General features: G+C 41.4%; 1 protein-coding gene across 1 annotated transcript in view; it reads left to right on the top strand.

The window, feature by feature from the left end:
- Positions 1-22,676, top strand: part of LOC149447810 (thiol S-methyltransferase TMT1A-like) — a 53,547-nt gene extending 30,871 nt beyond the window's left edge. The window contains exon 2 of the mRNA XM_089652028.1: positions 22,358-22,676. Coding sequence (XP_089508154.1) covers positions 22,358-22,597 — 240 coding nt within the window. The 3' untranslated portion in view covers positions 22,598-22,676. The remainder of the gene's footprint in view (positions 1-22,357) is intronic.
- The last annotated feature ends 614 nt before the right edge of the window (positions 22,677-23,290 follow it).

Genomic DNA, 23,290 nt, shown 5'->3' with positions numbered 1-23,290 from the left:
TAATACACTCACATTCATTATATCCAATATCAGGTACGATGTCAATGCACAAATCGCACCTGAAATTGCACACCCTGGATGTGACTTGTCATGTGATTGGCATGGCCAGCAGCTTGCTCTTTGCATGGCAAATTGCACCCAATGTTACTGGGGGCCAACACCACTGTCACATCTAATCCGATGCGGCAATTGTCCAACTTACAGTGAAGTTGCACGAGTTCACAATCCAATTGGATGTGAACAGAGCCTACAGTGGCCAATAGGGTGCGACTTGGTCTACGATTTGCAAGTCGCCTGTCATGCCAATTGCATGGCAATCGCAAACAATGTTACTGGGGGCTACCCGGTCACATTAAAGCAGATTTCTAAGTGGTGTTATTGACACCACAGTCACATCATGTGACTTGCATAGAAGTTGCATGATTTCAAAGTCGGGGTACATGGTGATTTCAAGTGCAATTTGCAAGACATTCGACATCGATCTCTCAGCAAATTGCATGAAAAGTAGTGTATTCATTACTCTATTATTACTTGCGGCTCCTACCAAGTTTGAACCACAACAATATGAACGCTCCAATAGCGTGCTCATTGAGTGGGACTTGGCATGTGATTTGCACAACATGCAAGCTGTAAATCGTCTGCAAAGTCGCACCCTATTGTCTGCTATTAGAGTGACCACATGGGTGCGTTTCAAACACTGATTTCTATAGTAGTACATGTACTACTTTAGTGGCAATTTGCATAGAGATCTGTGTCAGATGTCTTGAAAATTGCATTGAAATGGTCAACTTTACTGTAAGTTGCATGATTTGTAAATCAGCTTTGCCCAGAGTGTAATGTTAGGTGATGTTTGATTTCTGGAGTGTTTTACCAATTGATGGGAAATTCACCATACTAGTCAAATCGATTTGTCATTTTCAGTATTGCATACAAGATGTGGTCATGTGACTGTCTTAACTCATGCGAGAATCTGGAGGGAATTGTGACCATAGTAGCAATAAAGGTTCCAATTGGGGTTCCCTTTCACATCCCTGCTCAATGTTCTGTTGTATGCTGCACACGTACATTTCACTGTATATATCTTTCTGATTTGTGGGGCCTGTATACCAAGGGTTAATGCAGGTAGGAAGCGGATTCATCAGGTGAAAACACTTTCACTGACCAAACTAAGGTCAGTGGTGGGTGTGGCTTCATTGGGGGTGGGGCCTTGTTTGGCGCTCCAAATACAACCTAGCTTATATAAAGATGTGCAGTAGGGAGTGATTTGGCCTGTTACTAGGCCGGGTGGTTTGTGACTAAGTCCTTGCTTGTAGTGGTTTGGGGGAAGAAGAGATTTTGTGCTGAATTGCCCCAGACACCACTCAGGCTGTGTTTGGAAGTGGGCTGGAAATGTTTGCATATTTTTGGCCTTGTAAAGTGTGTTTGTGTGTTATTGCACAATGATTGTGTTTTTTCTCTTTGCATTGAAAGCCTCACACATGTCAATCGTTTTGTTTAAAATCTGCTCTTGTTTTAATTTTGCTTGCTTATTTAGACTCAAATGCATTTTTCTTACAAACCTGCTGACAAATGTATGTGTAGGGGGTTTATAGAGGTGGGAGGGGATTTGTAGAGGTGGGAGGGTTTTTTCACATATGTCTTGTTTTCTTTATATTTTGATGTGTAGACTTTTTTTGTGAATGGATCTTTATACTAAATGATTGTGTAAGTAAACCTTATGTGCACAAAAATGTTACTTGATTCATCTTCCCCTTTGTTTCCTGCTATAACCTGAGCACACACAGTTCATTAGAAGTATCTTTAGATTGTAAGCTCTTATGAGCAGGAGTGTTTTCTTTTTGCCACATCAATCCTATTTTTGTGACTCACCAAGATATTGACTGTACCTACTTGTTCCTGCTGACCAAATAAATGAAGATATATTTGATCAATAAATGTTTCACCGATGTTTTTGTGTTTATTTTATGTTCAATATATGAACAACCTTAATAGTTACTTTGTATACTTATATAATCTGCTCAAATGTAGCTTGTAAGAGCGTGAATATGCAAGTGGGTGCAAACTGGCTTTTTCAAAACCAAACACAAAAAATAAAAAACCTGCTTGCACCACAATATTATGTACTAATGAATATGTCACATTCACTGTGCAGCCAGCTACAGGTTTTCTACAATTTGATTTACAGTAATAAAATAGTCCCCACTGTATGTTGATTTTTGGCCTTTGGCAACAAAGATATATTGGCCAAGGTTTAAAAAGAAAAAAAATCACTAAAACACACATTCGCGAAAGCTATCATAGCCGTGCATAGAAATGAGCGATCGTGCATAGATATGCGCGATCGTGCACAAATAAACCCCAAACAGGTGTCCCCCATGGCGCACGAGCAGCTATCCTCCTGGAAGTCCGTCATCTGGTGCGCACGCACCCGGAAGTGGTTGTGGGGAGTGTAAGTGGATGAGAAGTGGTTGGAGGTTTTGTGTTGGTTGAAAATTTTGATAACTTTATTGGCATTTGGACATGGCGAGAGCACAGTTCTCAACTGAGGAGATGATCCTTATATGTAAAGTAACTGTGGCCATTGCAAATATGTTTAGAACATGTGAGGGACAAGTAATTGTAATTTTGTGGGTGGGGCCTAGCAGAATCTCACTTGGTGCACATGCTACTTATCTGTACATTAGCTCCTGGGTATTGATGGGTCAATTATATTAACCACTTGCCTACTGGGTACTCCTACCCCCTTCCTGTCCTGGCCAATTTTCATCTTTCTGCACTGTTATCCTTTGAATGACAATTGTGCGGTCATGCCACATTGTACCCATCTTAAATTTGTATCAGTTTTTTCAGACAAATAGAGCTTTCTTTGGGTGGTATTGACTTGCTGCTGTGAGTTTTACTTTTTGCTCGATAAACCACAAAATAGCTCATAATGAATAAAAGTCTGTTTATATTATAACATTTGGTAAACTGGTAATTTAGCAACACTGATGTGCGTTGATGAGGCGGCATTGCTGGCCACAGGTGGGCGGAACTGTTGGGTGGCACTGGTGGGCACTGATCATCGGGGCCGACCCCTGCTTTGATAACTGCTGGTTCTCGGCAGTACTTTCCACACATTCTGACAGCGTGATGAAAGTGCAGCCAAGACCCGGCAAATGCATTTCCCGGTGATCAGCGTGTCATTGGACATGGCTGATCACATGGTAAAAAGCCGCTGTGATTGGTCTTTACCACATCACGTGATCAGCTGTGTCCTTAGGACACAGCAATCACGGAGAGCGCGTTCTGCCAGGATGTCATATGACACCCTCCCAGAGCTGCCTGGATGCAGTGTAGCGTTATTCGGCTATCTGCGGTCGCCAAATAGGTAACCAGCTAGGCCTTCATGGCTAATCTTTGAATATCTGGACATGTATACTGCGTATAATGCATTACATTCTACAATGTGTTGGTGTACATGGTATTACAGTGTGCAATGCGTTGCTGGATTCTGCATGACAGTGGACAGCGTATCACAGTGTGCAATGCGTAGCTCCAGCCTGCATGACAGTGTACAGTGCATTACAGTCTACAATGTGTGGGTGTACACGGTATCACAGTGTGCAATGCGTTGCTCCATCCTGCATGACAGTGTACAGTGCATTACAGTCTACAATGTGTGGGTGTACACGGTATTACAGTCTACAATGTGTGGGTGTACACGGTATTACATTGTACAGTGTATTACAGTGTGCAATGCGTTGTACACTGCAGTGTGCACTAAAGCATTTTACACTCATGCACTGTACACACTAACGCATTTGACATTTCTAGTGTGCAATGCGTTCGTGTGCAATGCCTTGGACAGTACAATGCATTTGCAGTATTGGTGTATGTTTATTAAGCACAGATAATTAATCTGATTTTAGTTATCAAGGAGAAGTCTTCTCTGTCCCCCTGTTTATGAGGTGGAGGACAATTGTTTTCTGAAGAGGAGAGGAGACATTTTTTCAAGGAGATCTGTATAGATTTCCAGAGATATGTGTAGATGGTTGAGGGGCTGCATGTGATCTCCGGAGATAATTGTGATTAATGATCACCTGAGTTAAACCAGTGAATGAAAAGTGTAAAAAAACATGGATTGAAAATAATCTGCACTGACCACTGTGCTTTGTCAAGCCACATATTGGCACATTCTGGTGTCACACAGATGCGATGTGAAATTTGCAGTGTTTTCTGTGCAAGCGCTGCACCGCATCACAACCGCAACCCCTTCATGCCACCTGCTGCAGCTTTCTAGGTGAAGTTACCAACACACCAATATTGGTACACAAAGCGTATTGCGATTTGCCTAATTGGATGGCATGCCTATTCACACCCATGTGCATACCCTGAAAAAGGGTCCTGCACATTTTTGGCCCGGATGCGGTGCAATTTGAGGTGTGCAAAATGTTTGTCTCTAATTGCAACGCACACAAATTGCATGTGATTTGCCCAGGAGTGCGGTGTTAGACCACAATGCATGTATGTGAAGCCAGAATAAAAGGATGTGGATTTTGTCTATTTTTACTTGCGCATGTTAACATTATGTAAGTGCATTTTTCTTCTGTTTAACATGCTATAGAAATGCAACATGCATTTGGATGTAGTGTTTTTGTATGTGCATTTTGGAAGTATTCTAAACACACATTGACCCTAGGGCCACGCCATATCTTATGCAGGCCATAGATGGGTCGAAAATTGGCCGATTTTTCGGCCGAAAATAAAATCGGCCGATTTTCGGATCGTTAGTGGGCTATTTGTTCGGCCGTTTTTCGGTATTTTGGCAGATTTTTTTTTTTCGGTAAAGTTGGAAAAAAACGGCCGAATTTGCCGATCGGCCGTTTTTCGCGGCAATGATGGGCAAATCGGCTGATTTTTTTACTGATAAAAAATCTGCACATGAGCAGTGACCTGCAAGAGGAAGACAAAAAGAAGAAAAAGAAGAAGAGGATGATGATGATGAAGATGATGAAGAAGAGGATGATGATGAAGAAGAAGAAGAAGATGATGAAGAGGAAGAAGAGGATGATGATGAAGAAGAAGAGGAAGAAGAAGAGGAAGAAGAAGGATGAAAAATGAGAGGAATTCCAGTATGGCAAAAAGTGTCCCTGCAGAGAGCTCCGCTATTTCTTTGACAGTTCCTTGACATTTACAGCGGTTGCAACATTGTATCTATTTGTTTCCGAATAAAAACATCTGTATCCGAAATGGATACAAATACATTGTTGCAACCGCTATAAATGTCAAAGAACTGTCAAAGAAATAGCGGAGCTCTCTGCAGGGACACTTTTTGCCGGCTGTAGACGGGATGAAAATCGGCCGATTTTTTTTTTACCATTGCTGGTAACGTCGGCCGCTTGAACAACCGATTTTTCATTTTTTAAAAGAAAAATCGGCTGTTTTTCTCCCCGTCTATGGCCTGCATAAGCATTAGTGTGCCTGGGGGAGGGGGGACCTTTGGCCTTTCCAAACACAGTAGATGCTCCAAGAATGTTTCCTTAAACTCTTGAAATGGTTAAAAAGGAAAGACACTCTAGATAGCCTGCACTGAGAATTGACTGTCATGATGACGTGTCAATGATTATTTGCTCTCATTTTTCAGGAGTGGTACTGCTTGCGGTTGAAGCTGGTAGAAATCCACCTTCACGTCCTCCACTCACCTTCACTCGTGGCCAGTGGATATTTTGTGGCCGCAGGCAAGAACTGGCATCTAGGACCTGCATAATGACCCTGGCATGCCAGAGGTGGTTTGGAAGCAGCACAGCAATTTGACCATCCCTTTCCTCTATGTTGGTTTTAGGGTGCAGAATTGCTTCTCGTTCGTGAACGGACTGTCGACGGAGTCCCCATATTTTCAAGATATGTTTTAGCCATGTTGGCTTATTTTTATGTTATTTTCCAAGTGTGTCGCACCTAACCGCACAGTAGTGTGGTGCCATGCGTATTTGTGGCTGTGAATGGGGCTGTTTTTAATAGACGTGTGTAGGTGCAACAACGTTTTCATCATGGTACCTGCGCACATCTACATAGGGCATTGCATTTCTTTGCTGTGCTGGAAAATGTGTGTTCTTGTATGCGTTTCTGCACCACCAATGGTGTGAACAAGTCCTAAGGGCTGGTTCACACTATAGAAACAGTCTAGATGTGTTCCTGATGGGTTTTTTTCATGCCCTTTTGGCATGCATGTTTAGTGTGTTCCAGTACATTTTGGATGCGTTTTGGATATGTTTACATTGCATTTTTGTATCCCTTCCACTTATTTTTTTCTATTTTCTTTGTATTCAATGTAGTTAGGGACATGTGCGTTTTAGTACATTCAAGGACGTTTCAATGTGTTCCAGTACAGTTCTGTGCAGAAACAATGCAGCGCTGATGTGAACTATGACATTGACAACCATATAACCTTCTTTCTGTGCGTTTGTGATGCTGAAAAAGCAACTGAAACACATGTAGTGTGAACTGGCCCTAAAGGTTATTAGAGGTCAGGGAACAGGACTGACCAGGAATTGTGAATTCAATCAGACTAGTGGTGAGATACAATCAGCAATTGTATAATAATGTGAGATCTGAGCTGTAGCTGATAGAAAATGAGACACATTCACTTGATCAGTAAATAGATAGTTAAAGAGTGGGGCGGTGATCCATAGATTTGCATATGGGACAGGTGATGATGGGGTGGGAGAGGGGGTCAAGTTGTATAAGGAGACAGATTTAAAAGAGAAAAAAGTTACAATGAAATATACACGGCATGAAACTTGCACATGACCTAATTGGCAGAAGAACAGTACGCAAGTAACATTCATCCACTTTCTAGTCACTAGGCAAAATCATAATTGATTGATCAATATTCCTGCCACAACCCAGAAAATTGATCTCCATTTTTTTGGGATGTTGCCAAGACTGGGATTAGAACCCATGACCCAAGTGCTGTAAGTTCTGAGCTCTAACCACTAAACCACTGTGGGAAACACAGTTTGAGCTATAATGTAGAATAGTTACATTGTTTAAAAATGATAAAGCGAGCGCTGGTCAAATGATATAGACTAGTAAAATGGTATTACACAAGATAAATATAACCACGAACAGTAGTGCATGAACTCGTGAAAGGTCATCCACCCCTGTGACAGTGTACTACACTATTGAGCACCTTTCTGGCTCCTGTGGCTGAGCTAATTCCTCCCCAGGACCATTTGGGCACCCACCCTGATGGATGGATGGATGGAGCTGGATGACTAACCCATAGCTGCCAGCATACCGCTGCACCCCCAGATGTGCGATGTGTATAACCCATTCACATTAATACTTTTTTTCTGGTGAGTGTAGACCAGTCCCAAGGGTGGTTTACCTTTCACGAGTTCATGCACTACTGTCCGTCACGGAGAGACCACACGTGCCATTCATAGGCACTCTCTGAGTTGGTACTCTCACACGAAGGACATTCCATTATTCAGGAATGATTCTATGAACTTATTTTAGCACGATTTACCAGTTTACATCATTATTGCAATTCTTTGCACTTTTTGGTTTTTACATGCGTTCATTATTGATCACATGCATTTATAGCGCTGCACTTGTCTTTAACATAGAATAGTTATGTGATTAAAGAGAATGAAGATATATAACTATATTGGGAAATTAGAAGTATATAAATTATTTGAGATATAAGTGTGAAAAATTTGAAAATAAAATGTATGACATTCATTAGTAAATGCAATACTTTCCTGATCATTTTGGAGAAACAGCCAAAAAAAAATAGCAAAAGAGAATTTTCAGAATGTAATAGTACAGCTGTATTAGAATTTTCTATCAGAAAGACGCCAATGTTAATAAAGCCCGCGCTTGTGCGCCATCTAGCGAATATATCCGGTATTGCACCTAAAAATGTGCCAGACGGGATACCACATTCACTAATGGCAAAGTAGTCAGTAGACGCTCGTTAATGAGCTTGCTAGACGCTGGTCAGACCACTGATTGATTGACCGGAGTCTGCCTGAATGGTCAGTCTCTGCTAATACACTCACATCTCAGTGAATCAAGGCCATAGTGACAACCAGTTGCTGTATACACTGCTCCTCTCCTGCCTTTCTCCGCCGCCTCCCCCTCACATCTACAGTACACATAGTCCCTTGTATCGGCACCTGTATCGGCTAAATTTTTCCTATTGGCAGAATGCCAATAGGGCTATTTTTGGGCGATATGTTTCGGTGGCCAAAATTTCGGTGCATCCCTAATTTTAACTAATAATATTGTAGTGCCTATAAAGTCCACACTATGGCCCTCTTTCCTTCCCAATAGTTTGAATAGGACGTGGCACTTGGGAGCGTTATAATATCCAACACAGAGTGGTGACTGTGAGGATATATATATCTTTATTATCAACTAGTTTCACAGCCCATTGGTCAGATCAAGCAAAGGAATAAAAATGGACTGGTAGATAATTACAAAGAAAAAAAGAAGAAAAGCCAATGGGACAATGCTGACTATAAAAAGGCATGCTCACCATTCTAGTTGACTTTGTAAATTATGTGCAACTATCTAAGGACCCTTTGCAAAGCACCAAGAATGGACTAACAACTTTGACTAATATCAGCCAATCGAATGGTTAGATAATCAGCAAGACAGCTGAGTTTCTGTAGAATAAACATGCAAGGTGCCCGGTAACCTATGGACTATCTGAAATATGCAAGGACACCACACCTCTAAAGTTCATGCCCATTATATTTGGATCTGGGTCTATCACTCAGCCACTGGCTCAACTGGTTGACTTACTTTTACAGTGTCTGGTAAAAAAATCTACCAGCATACATATTAAACACACAAACAATGTTTTGGATAAGCTTGGGAGGTTCCCCATATTCAGTGAAAACTGCAGACTTGCAACAATGAATACATTATCCTTATACACTTGAATAACTAATTCAGCAGGTCTTTTGGCATTTAAACATTCTGTAACTGGTTCTATAGTGGAGAGTCTCCCAAGCGAATATCTTCTCGAATGCCTAAGATTTTTACTTGAGAATAATTTCTTTGTGTTTGAGGGGAAGACATACGCTCAAATCCAGGGCACTGCCATGGGTAGCTCAACTGCCACTACAATTGTAATTAAATTTGTTTATGGGCTACATCAAGGAACATGACATCTATATAACTACTGTTTTTTTCTGATTATATCAGATGTTGGATGTGCTATGTACGGTGTCAGAGCCTCTGCGAATTAAATTACGATATATGATTTCTCTGATTTTGAACTATGAAACAAGTTTGTTAAAGGAACGGGAAGATTTCAGATAGGCTAAGATCCAGTGTCATGTGAATTTCCTAGTCTTAGTGGTAAAAGTATTCCTCTAGGAATTGTTTGTCAAAACAAGGAGATACTGCTGAGTTGAGTTTAATAAGTAAATAACCCTGGAAAAGCAATTATCCTGGGTACACTGAAATGGTTTCAGACATTTGGACAAGACGTGAAAGTTACATGAAACTCCTTTTTCGTGTTTACAAGACTTGCAGAAACTTACAAGTGTTATTATGAAGGAGACACCATTTGTGTATCCAGGTGCCTAAGAGTCAACATTTATGTGTACTCATTTTAATAACAAGAGACTTCTATTGTTCCTCTTTGACTTTTTGGCTGATGATTTAGGATTTCTCAATTGCTAGAACCTCTCTCTAAGTGTCTTGGAAATAAAAGAGAAATGAATATAACTTTTCAATATTTTATAAATCAAAACAGTTGACACTGTTGGGACACTTTTGAAAGGACCATAAAAGGTTTCATCATTGTTTCAATCTACAACATGAATATATCAGACATTATACTATCCACAAGTATTCAATCATGATTCAGATAATATTACCATATTTTTGTTTGACTGTAATCTTAATCATAAGAATTGTGTGTTGCATGATCTATGCATTCCTAGAAGCAAGATGGAAATAGTTTAAAGTTTGTATAGATTATTTTTAGGTGTATAATTAATATTTTAACATATATCGCTTTATAAATTATTCCATCCCTGTAGCCAAGGTTTCACGTTTAAAGGTTAATATACCAAAAATTAAAAATCACAAATAATGCCACCACCCGCTTGGAGGAATATATGTAGATAGATCTAGATATATATACTGTAGATATATACTGTATATAATGTGACAGAAAGCCAGGAAAAACTATTGTTTGTGTCCAAGATCAGAGATATATTTGCTCCAGATTCATGCAGTAAACAAACTCTTTTCCTTTTTTATGCTGGGTAGTGAGCATGCTTGGGTTAGTGAGCTCAGTTGAAGCAGATAAAGTGCTTTGGGCTCCATAAAACTCCCAGGCTGCTTAGGGAGGGGGCTCCATTTTTGAATACGCTGTGTAGGACAGACTGGGGAGCAACAACTTCTCTGTGTGGCGAGACTAAGTCTGTGTGAATAAGGACTCTGATTCATACTGTGTGACAGTCAGGTGCCTGGGCAGTGGTAGGCTGTTCCAGGACAAGTAGTTGGGTTCCTGTGTTTGCAGTTAGACACCCAAGGTGAAAAGGGTTTGTTTTCTATTTTGTTTTATTTTTGCCATTTTTTATATCCGCACTTTGCAAACTCAAGCTCAGAGAGACAGGACATTCAAGATCCATCTCTAGACACACATCATCCATCTCCGGGGGCTCATCACGATTCCTGATCACCAATTCTTGTCCACTATTGATGCTTAGCATTCATCTTCACCCATCGGCCATTTTGAGGGTTTGGTTGGCAGCCATCTTAAGGTCATCCATTCATCCCCAGTGATCCATTTCATCTGCTTCTGAGAGTAACTAACAGTGTACTATAATTTGATGATTCTTATCTGTTTAAATAATATTGCAATAGTTTTTGCTGGTGTACTTGATATTGCGCTTACTATTACAATTAAAAATACATATGTTTTAGCAAGGTAAATTGAGGTAATTCATTGTGAATATAATTTTGGTATCTGTGTCATACTATCAACATGATTGTTAATGGTGTTTGCTAAGTAACTTATTGTAAAATAAATCTTTAATTTATTTTGCTAGTGTCATAGTCCATACTTTTACACAATTGTATTGTGCTTAAAAGACTATCTGCGTAGAGCAATGAATTCCAGGATTAATTAATTGGTCAGCTTAATTATTTGTAATATTTTACGGAGTAGTCCTGAAATTTGCTGCTTTTTCTGTAGTGTGATTATCAAACAAAGCATTGGACAGTTTTTGAAGATCCTTGGGTTGCTGGTGACATATCTGGTCTCCAGCCAGTGGTTGCTGCAGCACCCACTTACCTGATAGTCATTTCCCTCAGTACTCAGGTCACGCTCTGTAGCCTCTGGCTGTCCCTCACATGGCTGTGGGCTGCAATGACCAGGCTCTTTCTCTCTTCAGTGGAGTTTCCTTGACACGATCCTGTCACACTCCTGTCACATCACTCTTCTGTCAAACTCTAAGGAGTATCCTTTTTCTGGAAACATCTGGTTCTCTCTTCCCACTTTCTCCTAGAAACAACAACAAACCAATCAGCAGTAAGGAGGAAGGGGGAACTGGCTGCCTGGATAGACACTCTCTCCACCAAATAACCTTTGGTCCCCAAAGGAGAGATAAAGTACATTTGCCTATATTGTCCATAGCCTGGTGCAAACTCTCAAAATACATTGGGAGGCAAAGCAGGTTAATACATATAGGAGAACAATCAATTTGCAAGTATATATATGAACCTGGCAAGGGAACCACCCATCATTTGTCATAACAGTTGAGGTTGTCTTGCACACAAACACCTGATATAAAAGGTGGCCCACCTAGATGTGCCAGGGGTGAATTCGAGTCACCCTCCACTATATCTGTAGTGGGAAGGGTCGGCATTCAATTACTTTTTTGAGAAGTTAGAATTACTTCCTCCAAACTTTCACCTAAGGCAGGGATATAGAATTAAAATTCATGGAGGTCCAGTCATTAAAACTTTCATCCAGCAGAGGTTCGAGTCTCATGTTTGTGCTATAACTCGGGTTCCTCAGATCATAGCCCCACCCACTTACATTACAGTTTCCCCTTTACATCACAGCCCTCTTCGTATCACAGTCCCCCATTTATACCACAGTACTACCTTTAAAATTGCTGAACCCCCTCTTTACATCACAGCAACCTCTTTACAATACAGTCCCTTCTTTACACTACAGTGCCTGCTTTACATCACAGCCCCCCTTTGCATTCAAATCCCCCCATATTACATCACAGTGCCTCCTTTACTTAATTGTCCTTTGTCTCCCCTTCACATCACAACCCCCCCCACCTTTACTTCAGTGTCCTCTGTCACCCCCTAACATCACAGCCTCCTTACTTAAATCCCAGTCCCCATCACATCACCCCTTCCTTGCACCCCAGTCCCATTTACAGCCCCCTTACTTGCTTACTCGCATCTCAGTCCCCTTCACAGCTCCCCCTTCCTTGTATCCCAGTCCCCTTCACAGCCACCGGTTTTTGCACCCTAGTCCTCTTTACAGCCCCACCTTACTTACATCTCAGCCCCCTTCACACCCCCCCCTTCCTTGCAACAAAGTCCTCACAACCCCTTCCTTGCTCCCCAGTCCACTTCACATCCCCACTTCCTTGCACCCCAGACCCCTTAACAGCCCCCCTTCCTTGCACTGAAGTCCTCTTCACAACCATTTTTTTGCACACCAGTCCTCTTTACAGCCCCTCCTCACTTACATCACAGTCCCCTTCACAGTTCCTCCCTTCCTTGCACTCCAGTCCCCTTTACAACCCCCCTTCCTTGCACCTCAGTTCACTGCACAGCTTCCCTTCCTTGTGCTCCAGTCCTCTTTACAACCTTACTTGCATGTCAGTTCTCTTCACAGAACCCCCCCACCTTTACATGGTAAGTGGGGTACCACAAGGCTCTGTCCTGGGTCCACTTCTGTTTAACTTTTTCATACATGATATAGAGGTTGGTATAAAGAGCTCAATCTCAGTATTTGCTAATGATATATAGAGAAACTTTACAAAAAGACCTCAATAAAATAATAGGGTGGGCAATTACATGGCAAATGAAGTTTAATGTTGAAAAATGTAAAGTAAAGCACTTGGGGGCTAAAAATATGAACACAAATGACTTGATAGGGGAAGAACCTCTGGGGGAATCTAGGATGGAAAAAAAAAAGATCTGTGGGTCCTAGTAGGTGACAGGCTCAGCAATGGCATGCAATGCCAAGCTGCAGCAAGCAAAGCTAACAAGATATTAGCGTGCATTAAAAAGGGAATTTATTCAAGAGATAAAACTATGATCCTGCCACTTTACAAAACTCTGGTTCAGCCACAGTTGGAGTATGCTGTCCAGTTCTGGTCACCAATCCTCGGAGGGAGGTGCAGGAACTGGAGAGAGTCCAAACAAGGGCAAATAATGTAGGACCTCAGTTATGAGGAATGATTGTAAACGCTAAATTTATTCTCCCTGGAGAAGAGACGCTTGAGAGGGCATATGATAGCGATATACAAGTATCTTAGTGGTGATTCTAGTATAGGAAATAAACTATTCAATCTCAGGCAGTGTAATAAAAAACAGGGCCACTCAATGAGTTTGGAAGAAAAATGGTTTACCCTTAAACTGCGTAAAGGGTTTTTCATTATCAGGGCAGTAAGGATATGAAACTCACTTCCATAGCAAACAATAATAGTTTTAAAAAACTCTTGGACAGGTATCTGGAAATCACAATATCCAGGGATACGAGCAATGTTTATGACATGATCACACACACACGCAGGTTGAACTGGATGAACTGGTGTCTTTGTTCAACCTCACCAAATATGGGTCATCGTCATCATCTTCATTCTTCAAGGATGAGGGGCAGAGCTATTTTAGCACATCCCTCAACAAACCCTCTGCAGTATGAGCAAAACCCCAGGAATGACCTAGGCTCAGTCACATTGGTAGGTCTTGGCCAGGAGGCGACAGCTTCTAGCTTCTGGGGATCAGTAGCCACATGGAGACAACATGTCCAAGGTAAATAACTGAAGAATGATAAAACTGACAGTTTGATAGAGACAATTCAACCCCTCATCATGGAGTCTCTTCAGAATCTTCTCCAGATGCTCTTCATGTTCTTCAAGGGTTTTGCTGAAGATCATGATAACATCCAGGTACACCAACACTTCAATCTGGTTCATGTCTCTCATGGTCTTCTCCATCACTCTCTAGAATGTTGCTAGAGCACTGGACAGACCTTGAGACATCCTGTCAAACTCAAGGAACCCTAAGGGGGTGATGAAAGCTGTTTTTGCTCTGTCTTCAGGGTGCATGGGTATTGGATAGTATCTACTTTTAAGTCCAATACGCTGAACAACTTCACTCCCGACAGGTTCTGTAAGGCATCTTCTATTCTTGGAGTGGTATATTGGTCAGGGATAGTTCTCCAGTTCAGTGTCTGGTAATCGATGCACAACCTCAGGGAACCATTCTTCTTCCACACCACCACTATGGGGGAGGTATAAGGGCTCAGAGATTCCCAAATGATGCCTGCCCTCCAGCTCTGCCAGTTGCTCACGTAGATCTTCCAGGTCCCTCATTGGGATCTGTCAGGCTCTCCCTGAATAGCTTGTTTTTCTGAAGGTGAATTCGGTGTTGGGCACTCTTTGCACATCCTATATCGAACTCACTCTTTGAAAACATATCCTGCCATCTCAGAAGCTGGGCTTTGATGCTTTCTTTCCACTTTGGTGGAAATGGAGTGTTTTGTGGGTAGAACTCCTCTATGGGAATCTGACCCTTTACTCTCCCACCAAATCAGATGGGGAGACTGTGGTGGCTGGATTCACTTATCCTAGCAGCAATATCACTGATGAGTCCATGAGGTTGTAGACAATGACTGGAATCTTCCCATGGCATCGTTGCAAAGCCCTAGTTGATACTACTTCTGGGATCACGTCCACCCCTGTGTCCTCTCCCTGAGAGTTGGCTTCAAGGACAAGAAACGGCCCTGGTTGGTCCCAATTGAATTTGACTGAAGTTTGTAGACATGCAACCTCTCCATGCTGTAGTATCTTCTCACTTCTGTCTAATCACCATATTTTCCCCACTTCTTCAGTTGGGGGTTTCTGTTCTTGAATTAGGCGCTGGTACTCTAGCAACATGGGGTTGAGACAAGAGGACTGAGTATTCACCTGACAAGGTCAGTGTTGGTCCCTACTATTAGAGAACTCTTGTTTGCCCTTGGTGGCTGAGGGCATACAGCAGATAGTGTATCGAATGTCTGACTGCCCAGCTGTGAAAGGATCAAAAGTCAACTTGACTGGTAAGTATCCATCATATGGGAAATTTTGAGTTCCAAGGCCCCATATTTCTAATACCTCCAATTTCTGTAGGGAAAGATGCTTGAGGTGTCTGTCATAAAAGTCTCAGTATAGCAGAGTCACTTGTCCCTCTATGTCCAGAAGGGCCTCTGCATAGATTCCTTCTACTTGGACTGGCACAATTGGTGAAGATCCCACTAGCTTGGCCGGCTTGGCAGGGAAGCCGGACACCTGAGGTTAAGGAGAGCTGGTTGTATGGTCCCTTATAAGTAACAGTAGGGACCTTTTGCAGAGGTTTGGGCTTCCACTGTGGCCCATTTGCGGTTTTGACTTTGGAGCTGGCTATTGTGGATGGGCACCCAGTTTATTCCTTCACTTTGGCCCTTTGAGGTTTCCTGCCAGCTTTCAGGCACTGACTTTCTTTGGCGGACTTCTGCAACTGCGTCAGTAGTGACCCACTCCTCCGCAAATGCAAACCCCTTGATTCACTTGCTTATTGGTAGGGCTCTCACTGATGCGCTATTTCTTTTGGGCTTCTGGCATATCCCACTCTTCCAGGGCCTGCATGGCTTGCTCCATCCAGGTTTCATTCTCTTCCCCAGTGGGCACCAGCTGCTTTCCCAAGAAGTCTGTCAGTTTTTAATACCCAGTCCAAGTGTTTATCGGGATGTTCTTTTGGCATTTCACCACAAAATCTCCCAAGGATGCAATAAATTCTGGTCCAGTCCTTGGACTTCAGTAAGGTAGCTTCTTTTGGCAGGGCTGCTTGACTTGAACTTTCTGGGTTCATATCTGACACATTCCCCAGAATTGGGCGAGCCTCATCAGAAATCAGCTGTAAACTGACCCAATGGAGGCAAACAGGGAACTATTTTCTCCACTATAGTAAGACATAGGTGTGAGAGGTCCCTTGATCTGGTTGCAAACCTACCACACACATCTTCTGAATAGGAACTAGTGCCTGCACAGCTTGGCAGATCTGCTCCTCAGTCAAGGCTTCTTCAGGGATGTTGAGCAGCACACTTGACTCCCGGTGGCTCTTTTCCTCCTCACACCATTGGTTTGCAGTAGCAGGGTCCATTTTGGCAGTCACTGGCGCATTGTCTTGGTGACTTGATTGTAGAACAGAGGAATCCCAGATGAGCTCCCAAGTATGTCATTACACTTAATAGAAAGGAAAGCCATTACAAAAGAATGGGTCTTTAGTATTAAAATTCCTCATATGAGAACTCCTTATTACCCTTCACTAATCTGATTAAAACCTTCAGCCAGCAGATTCAAAGCAGAATGTTTCTGTGCAAGACATAGACATGAATGAGGCTCCGGTAAAGGGGTACTCAGGACAATTTCCATATGTCGGGGTGCCATGATGTGGCTCTGTGGCTTACGTATGTATTTGCAAATGTGTGCTAACTAAAACCCCTGTTTTTAAACGCATATTGTTAGAACAGGTTAATTTGGTTGTTGGCTGGCTGGCAAATTGAACTGGCTTTCTTATCCCCCTCTTTGATAAGTTATACCTATCCATGTTCCTTGTGTTATAGCCATTGTTAGACTGGGGCTGGCTTACAAGTTGAACTGGGTAGCCTTGGTAGTTTATATCGTTGATCAAATGTATGAAGGTAGAAAACCTTTAGAACCACTTTAAGATATGATCAATTCAATGATACATTTGTCAGGTGTTATTAATAAAATAATTAATATCGCATTCCACATTACAGTAATTCCAAAAAGGTGTAGAGCTCTTTAGTCTGTAAGTTAATATTTTTGTTTTAACCTTCCTAATTCAGATTAAACTTATCAATGGTGAAGTACAAAACAGGCTGTGAGATCTCAGCGCTTTTTATTCTTACCAATATGTTCCTCAAGTGTACCTGCCTTGTCCACGTGGTCCAAATAACATACTGCAGACCACACAGACTCTGAAGGAGATAACACAGCATGAACAACATGTAACATAATAATCAGATCATCTTTACCAGTTGCCAGTGATGTAAAATGAGTGACTTTCTGCAAGTAAGTTCTGTTTACACTACAACAGTACACTTCTTACAAGAATAGAATCCTTTCAAATTGAAAAAAATTTAATTACTTGGCCTTTAGACTACATTTTGTACCTAGAGATTCCTTCAATTAGAAAAAAGCCTGTAAGTTATAGGTGGATGCTCAGGTAAAGCTTTGGCCAAAAGCTTGCTTTTTTGTAGGCTTGACTTACGTTAGTTAAAGATCTTCCCTACATCATAATATAGTGTGGAAAACGTAGTAACAAAGGCAAAGTACATTTCACCCTGTTTAATGATCTCACATTTATGAGATAAATCTGCTCTACTAAGGTTCCTGAAATGGGATATTTCTTTATTCAAATCCACTTTACTTTATTCATTTTCCATTTACCTTTATTAACGCTACTTGCTCAAAGTAATCAGGAAGGTTATCAGAATTTCAGCTCGTTTTTGCAAATTAAACCCCTTGCACACAATTCTATTGTTCACAGTATATTTTACAAAATCAGATTTGGTCAGGGATGTTTGAACACAACATCCTCTTCCCACTTACCCATAAATAGGTTAGCCCTGCTTGCCTTGTACTTTGCGTCCATGACTAAACCACTACTTTGTAAATAAAATTCATCTTGAAACCAAAATTAATTGTGATTCAGTGCAAAATTGGGGATGGATTATGAGGTCTTTCCTTGCAGAAAGATCCTTCATAGCTTTTTTAATAAAAGGGTCTTCCTCATTTAGTTTCAAATTTAATCATTCAAATTCTCCTAAAACCACATTTGTAAAAGTTGTGACGTACTGATTCCCAATATTTAAGGGGTGGAAAAAAAATGCATGTCTCAAGGAAGTATGACTTGCATCCTCACGATTGCTGCTATTTAAAACCACTATTTATGATAAGGTTAGAAAAAACATTTCTTTAAGTTAATCTAATATACTCTCACCAGCCAATTTGTTAGGTACACCTGTTCAACTGTTTGGTAACACAAATTGCTAATCAGCCAATCACATGCCAGCAACTCAATGCATTTAGGCATTTAGAGGTGGTGAAGACGGCTTGCTGAAGTTCAAGCTGAGCATCAGAATGGAGAAGAAAGGGGACGAAAGTGACTTTGAACAGGGAATGGTTGTTGGTGCCAGATGACATGGTCTGGAGTATTTCAATAAATGCTGATCTACTGGAATTTTCACATACAACCACCTCTAGGGCTTACAGAGAATGGAAATATCCAGTGAGTGGCAGTTGTGTGGACAAAAATGCCTTCTTGATGTCAGGTATCAGATGAGAATGGGCAGACTGGGTGCTGAGAAATTCAGATGGTAAGGTCAGAATTTGGTAAAAATAACATGAAAGCATGGATCCAGCCTGCCTTGTATCAACAGTTCAGGCTGGTGGTGTAATGGTGTGGGGGATTTTTTCTTGTCACTAGCAAAGTACCTAATAAAGTGGCCGGTGAGTGTATTTCTGTACATACAGTATATAAAGTTACAAACGGTTTAACTTTCATTGCGGTGTAAATTGTTTTTATTTTGACCTACATTATTGAGATGAAATATTTCTGATGAAAGAACAAACAGAGGGCGCACAGGCCTAGTGCATTACCATAAAAAATGTTTAATAAGAAATAAACTAGGTGTTGTACTCACAAACGACAATAAAGTCCCTGGGGCTCTGAGGAAGAGGCAAGTCCTCGAAACGCGTCAGCCTATTGGATGCCTACACTCCCTATTGCGAACTGTTACTCACCGCAGTGTTGACCCAGCTGTTCTTTTATGATGTGCCTTGACTTTATTGTCGTTTGAGTACAACACCTACTTTATTTCTTAAACATTTTTTATGGTAATGCACTAGGCCTGTGCACCCTTTGTTTGTTTCCTCATTCAGTATATTTAGATTTCCCCGGTCTATTGAGGGCAGCACGGTGTGCATGTTCCAGGACATTCTTAATGTGGTTGTAGCCTGCATCGAGTCCATCTCCAAGCGCAGGACCATTTGTGTTTGCTGGAAATATTTCTGATGTTCTTACTTCCCTCTTCTTTTCAGACCTTTTACACTACAGTCTAGGTCCTCTATTTATTTTAACATTCTTTTTATAAGTGTGTTGCCCTCCTGGTCCAAGAAGTACCTCTTACAGTTGGAGAAGCTATTAGATCCATAATTCCAATCTCTAGGATGTTGATTAATAAACTGTTCTCTGAACTCTCTATGTACGTACAGTAATTATCAGCAAAATGTTGTAATGGTGTACATCTGTTACTTAATTTAAACTGATTTCCAAGAAAGTCCTAATACAAAGTGTGTGTTCTTTGACCAATTACTCCTAAGGGATCCCATAGTATACTAATATAACAATGATTAAACTTTGGGGATTTCTTTATTTTCTTTTTAAATAATGCTCAAAATAATATTTACTACCTCTAACTTTTCTTCCATAAAACCTCATATTTTCCACGGGAGCCCAGAAGGTGCTGTTTGAGGACTGTTTCCCTGTATCCACCTGTTTTAGACTGATTAGTCCACACTTGCATGGAGTGGCCTGATTTAGTCCTGGAGACAGATATGATGCATATGTACCTGTAATGGGTATTAAATGTACAGGGTTCCATGCCCTGGGAGTACCCACAGTAAGTGATCACTGACCTCTTTTTATTAGGGGTTTGAATATCTGGTAAGTATGTTGTTTAGCTGTATGATGGTGGTTACAATATTGGGACATTACTTGATACAGCAATATTATAGCACCAAGGTGGAATTTACTATCAAAATTTGTTTTTGGACGTGTTTCTTAAGAAGGGCTGCATTTTAAATGTGTAAATATTGGTTTGCTTGACCTTCTTTAAAGGTGTGCTCAGTGCGGGAGGCATGTACGGAGAGTCAGTGTTTCAGTCTGGGGCTCCCAATGTGCTATAGGGGTAGATTTACTAAAACTGGTGTGTTCAGAATCTGGTGCAGTAGTGCATGGTAGCCGATCAGCTTCTAACTTCAGCTTGCTCAATTAAGTTTTGGCAATAATAACTGGAAGCTGATTGGTTTCTATGCGGAACTGCACAAGATTTTGTACTTTCCAGTTTTAGTATATAGCGTAGTATGTGACTGCAAACATATGGAAGGGCCTGCTGTGTGACCAAGTTGCTGATTATTAACTGTAAAATCACTAGAATGTCACCCAAAGTTATATTTATTTTCTAATTTTTAAAATTTGTTTCCTTTTTAAAATAACGTTCAGTGCAGTCCTTTTATTTGCCCATGTCCCTTCAGCCTGTAGAAATAATGTAAAATATTAGCTGTAGTCGGAGTGTTTGATACCACAACCTAACACTCAACCTTTTGAGATTAAAAAAATGGGATATAAAGGAACATTGCGTATACAGTATGTGGTGTGAGTGTCCTTGACATCAGGATTTAAGTAATCATTAGATGAGACTTAATCATAACAAACATGTTGAATAAGAGAATATTTGGATAAAACATATTTTGGATTCCAAAATGTTGAATTCAGTTTTCAAAACTGCACTGTACACAGCCTGAACACAGCACTAAGATCTCCGGCTTCCGACACAGCACACACTGGAGCTGAAATCTGATTCCCTTTTACATAGCCACAATCTACATAGTGTATAGCTGGCTACTGTGGTTAGTTCTGACCTGTGAAATTCCATGGTCAGAACTCAGAACAATAGCTCATTTGTAGTAGCCAGCTATATGCTGTGCACACTGTACCTTTGTGTAATGGAATCAGATAGGGAGGAGCTCTTAGTGCTGTGCTCAAGCTGTGTACCTTGAAGAGATGGAAGACTGCCAGCACTGCCCCAGGAGTGGTGGAGGGCTTTTGGGGGCTGCAACTGAACTCTGGGGGGGGTCCAGCCCACCCCCTAGCAGCCCCCATGATCTGATCACAATCTTACCACGGCTGCTGCTTGTGTGGGTGGGATCTGTACTGCTTCAATACCTGCTGTCCTCCTCTCCTATTCATCTCATCTAATTGCATCAGTACACATTCCGCCCACACAAGCATCAAATGCCCTGCCTTGGGGGGGTTCTTCCTTAAAGTGGAGTTCCACCCAAAAAGGGAAGTTCTGCTTTAAGTACTGGTCTCCCACTCCCCATGAGGAACTTTTGGGGAGCAGGTGCCTGATTTTGACAGGTACCCTCTCCCATTTCCGTTGCATGCGATCGCCTAGGCAATCAGAAGTGGAAGTTGTCCTCCTCCTTGTAAATGGTTCCAGAAGACTATGGGACCAATTACAAGGAGCAGAGCTGCCCACAAGCTGCCACAGCTGAGTGCCCGCACATAAGATTCCGGCCCCAGAGAGCGAGGACAGCCAGTGAAACCATCTGCGGTGAGTACACTGTGGTTGTTTTTTAAATGGCAGCAGCTACAGTTTTTGTAGGTGCTGCCTTTTATACTTTTTAGCTTTGACTGGAGCTTCGCTTTAAACCCCGTGAAGTGTGGCAGAGAATGCGGGGTGGGGAAGAACTGCATGGACCCCCCATGAATCTAGAACCCCTGGGCAGTGCTCAGATTGGCCCGTGCATTAAGACAGCCCTGTTTTGAAATACATGCCAGGAGCGGTTTCAAAAACACTATTCTCGGCAAGACATTGCATCCATTTTACCTACTTGTAGTTGCAGGACAGATAAAGGTTCTACACTGAAAGTTTATTGGGACCACCTTGAGGCCCCGTTCACACCAGAACGCAGTACAAGAAACTGCAATTTGCAGTGGGTATCAATATTAACTTAATGACACCCCAAACACAGGTCGCAAATGCAGCATATTTGCCTGCACCGGATCACATGGTGTATCGCATGCTTGCAGTGAGTTTCCATGCACTACGTTTGATGCAGTGCAGTGTGATTTTAGCCCACTGAGAATTCTGTGCGATTCCTGGTATGAACCGATGCTTAATGTTTGGCATTGATATTATGCAATATTAAGTAAATACATTGGTATTTAGATTGATTTTGTTTCCCCTTTTAATCGAAAAATGTACTAATATATAATAAGCACTGCTGAAAATGTAAATTAAAGTTTTCCTCTCACTTTCCAGGGTGGAGCTTTCTACTTCATTGAACACGTTGCCTCCACAGACGAGTCCAGCTGGACAAGTTTTTTCCAGAAGGTCATGAATCCAACCTGGAAGCTAATTTTCGATGGCTGCAACATGCGGAAGACCACATGGAAAGACCTGGAAGATGCCAACTTCTCAGAGTTGAATCTGAGCCATATATATCCTCCTACATCTATGAAACTTAACAGTCCTCATATTATTGGATATGCTGTAAAATAAATTCATATACTTCATTATTTTATTAAAGTGTCATGAAACCCACATCATTAAAAACTATCAATAAATTCTGTATTACATACTGTTTATACTCACTCAGTCACTATGAGATTCGTTTTCCGTATTCTGTAAAAAACCTGGTTGATTCTGCTGTTCACTCTCTCCCCCTCCTTTCCATGTTCCCATTGTAGTCAGGTATTTTGCAGAGCAGTGTGTTAGCAGCTATCGCACATGTTCAGTTTTCAGTGTATTATTACCCTGAGCACATTACATCTGAGCAGCCCATGTGACTATACAGTCACACATGTGGGCATATACACAGGAATGAATGACAGCCCACTCCCTCCCTCCTCCATCATGCCCACTAATCAGCAAAACACAATGAGGCATCAACTCCCTGTTATTCTAAGACACAGGTTGGAGGGGTGTGACACAGCCTGAGACTGCAGAAATCCGCCAACATCATGTTATTGCCAAAACCTAATAAAGATTTGATTCAAAATATATACAGGTGAAACTCAAAAAATTAGAATATCGTGCAAAAGTTCATTTATTTCAGTAATGCAACTTAAAAGGTGAAACAAATATATGAGATAGACTCATTATATGCAAAGCAAGATAGTTCAAGCCGCGATTTGTCATATTTGTGATGATTATGGCTTACAGCTCATGAAAACCCCAAATCCACAATCTCAG

Source organism: Staurois parvus, unplaced genomic scaffold (assembly GCF_062004578.1).
Source record: "Staurois parvus isolate SC_StPar_1 unplaced genomic scaffold, SC_StPar_1.0 ptg000669l, whole genome shotgun sequence".
NCBI classification, from domain to species: Eukaryota; Metazoa; Chordata; class Amphibia; order Anura; family Ranidae; genus Staurois; species Staurois parvus.
The sequence above is the reverse complement of the archived record's forward strand: the minus strand, read 5'-3'. Positions and strand labels throughout refer to the sequence as shown.